General features: G+C 44.9%; 1 protein-coding gene across 1 annotated transcript; it reads left to right on the top strand.

The window, feature by feature from the left end:
• Nucleotides 1-477: 477 nt before the first annotated feature.
• Nucleotides 478-1,293, top strand: LOC128551961 (uncharacterized). Its single transcript, XM_053532930.1, has one exon. It carries the CDS (start codon nucleotides 478-480, stop codon nucleotides 1,291-1,293), a length of 816 nt encoding a protein of 271 aa, XP_053388905.1.
• Nucleotides 1,294-1,749: the final 456 nt, after the last annotated feature.

Raw genomic sequence — 1,749 nt, 5'->3', positions numbered from 1 at the left:
ACAAAATCAACAAAGAAAGTTAACTTTAAATGGGAAAAGGAACAACAGGAAGCATTCGATAAACTTAAAGAGAAACTTACCAACCCGCCTGTACTTGCATATGCCAGCTACGATCTGCCGTTCAAGGTGCACACGGATGCTTCATCTCTGGTCTTGGAGCCGTCCTCTATCAACGCCAAGATGGAAAAGACAGGGTCATTGCTTTTGCGAGTAGGAGTCTCAAACCTGCAGAAAGGAATTATCCGGCTCACAAGCTGGAATTTCTCGCCCTAAAGTGGGCGGTGTCAGAGAAATTCCACGACTACCTGTATGGGCGAAGTTCGAGCTTGTGACGGATAACACCCATTAACTTATGTAAGTTCCACCGCTAAGCTTGATGCCACTAGTCACCGCTGGCTTGCTTCCTTGGCAAATTATGACTTCGTACCGAAATACAGACCTGGGTCGAAGAATACGGATGCCGACAGCCTATCTCGTATGAAGGAAAAGGAGAACCTTTCAACCATCCCCAGAGACGCTGTTAAAGCAGTTATCCAATCAGCTCTTACTGATGGTGCTTTAAGTGACTCCCTCTCTATGCCCGATGATGTAACTTCAAACGAACAGTCAGATTCGATTCCAGATGACTTATTGTACAGTTATAGTTTGTCGTCTAAAGATTGGAAAAAGGCCCAAAAACAGGATCAATTGATTAGTACAATAATTGACCATCTTAACAATGGTACCAAACCGGCTAAGCCAGATGGACCAATGCATGCATATACAAGGGATTGGTTAAAACTAATCCTTAAAGATGGTGTACTATTTCGAAAATCACTTGTTAATGGACACGAAAGACTACAGTTAGTCTTGCCTACCAATCTGCGAATCGATATCTTTGAAGCTCTGCATAACGATTTGGGCCACCAGGGTAGAGACCGAACAACGTCACTATTTAAAGAAAGATTTTACTTTCCAGGTCTAGATACATTTGTGGCGGACCAAGTTAGAAACTGTGGAAGGTGCATTAGAAGGAAAAGTCTTTCTTCTAAAGCTGAACTTGTCCCGATACAGTCTTCGGCACCAATGCAAGTCGTCTGTTTGGATTTCTTGTCCTTGGAGAGAAGCAAAGGAGGCTTTGAGGATATCCTGGTCATAACGGACCACTTCAGTCGTTATGCACAGGCATATCCTACCAGGAACCAAACAGCAAGGACAACAGCCAAGATTCTTTTTGAGAATTTCATACTGCATTATGTTTTCCGGCGTCCATCCATAGCGACCAGGTCCGAACTTCGAGTCTCGTCTGATTAAAGAACTATGCAACATCGCAGGCGTCAAAAAGACAAGAACCACGCCTTACCACGCAATGGGTAACGGACAGGTCGAGCGGTTTAATCAGACGTTACTAAAGATGCTGGGTACCCTAGAGGAGTATCAAAAGTCCGACTGGAGGGCGCATGTACCCACCCTTGTACATGCGTACAATGCAACCCATCATAAAAGTACGGGGTTTTCTCCGTATTTTCTAATGTTTGGGAGGCATCCTCGTTTAGTAGTTGATGCTTTTCTAGGGCTACCAGCTGATGATATTTCAGCTGCATCACAAACTGAGTACGTGAATAAGCTGCGCGACCGTCTGAAGGTCGCATATGACAAGGCCCGCCAAACTGCGAGGACTACAGGTCTAGCCAATAAGTCGGTATATGATGAGAAGGCTCGAAGTTCGGTCCTACATCCGGGAGATATTGTGCTTGTGCGCAATGTATC

Source organism: Mercenaria mercenaria, unplaced genomic scaffold (assembly GCF_021730395.1).
Source record: "Mercenaria mercenaria strain notata unplaced genomic scaffold, MADL_Memer_1 contig_1867, whole genome shotgun sequence".
Taxonomy (NCBI): Eukaryota; Metazoa; Mollusca; class Bivalvia; order Venerida; family Veneridae; genus Mercenaria; species Mercenaria mercenaria.
This window is presented reverse-complemented; position numbering and strand designations above follow the sequence as displayed.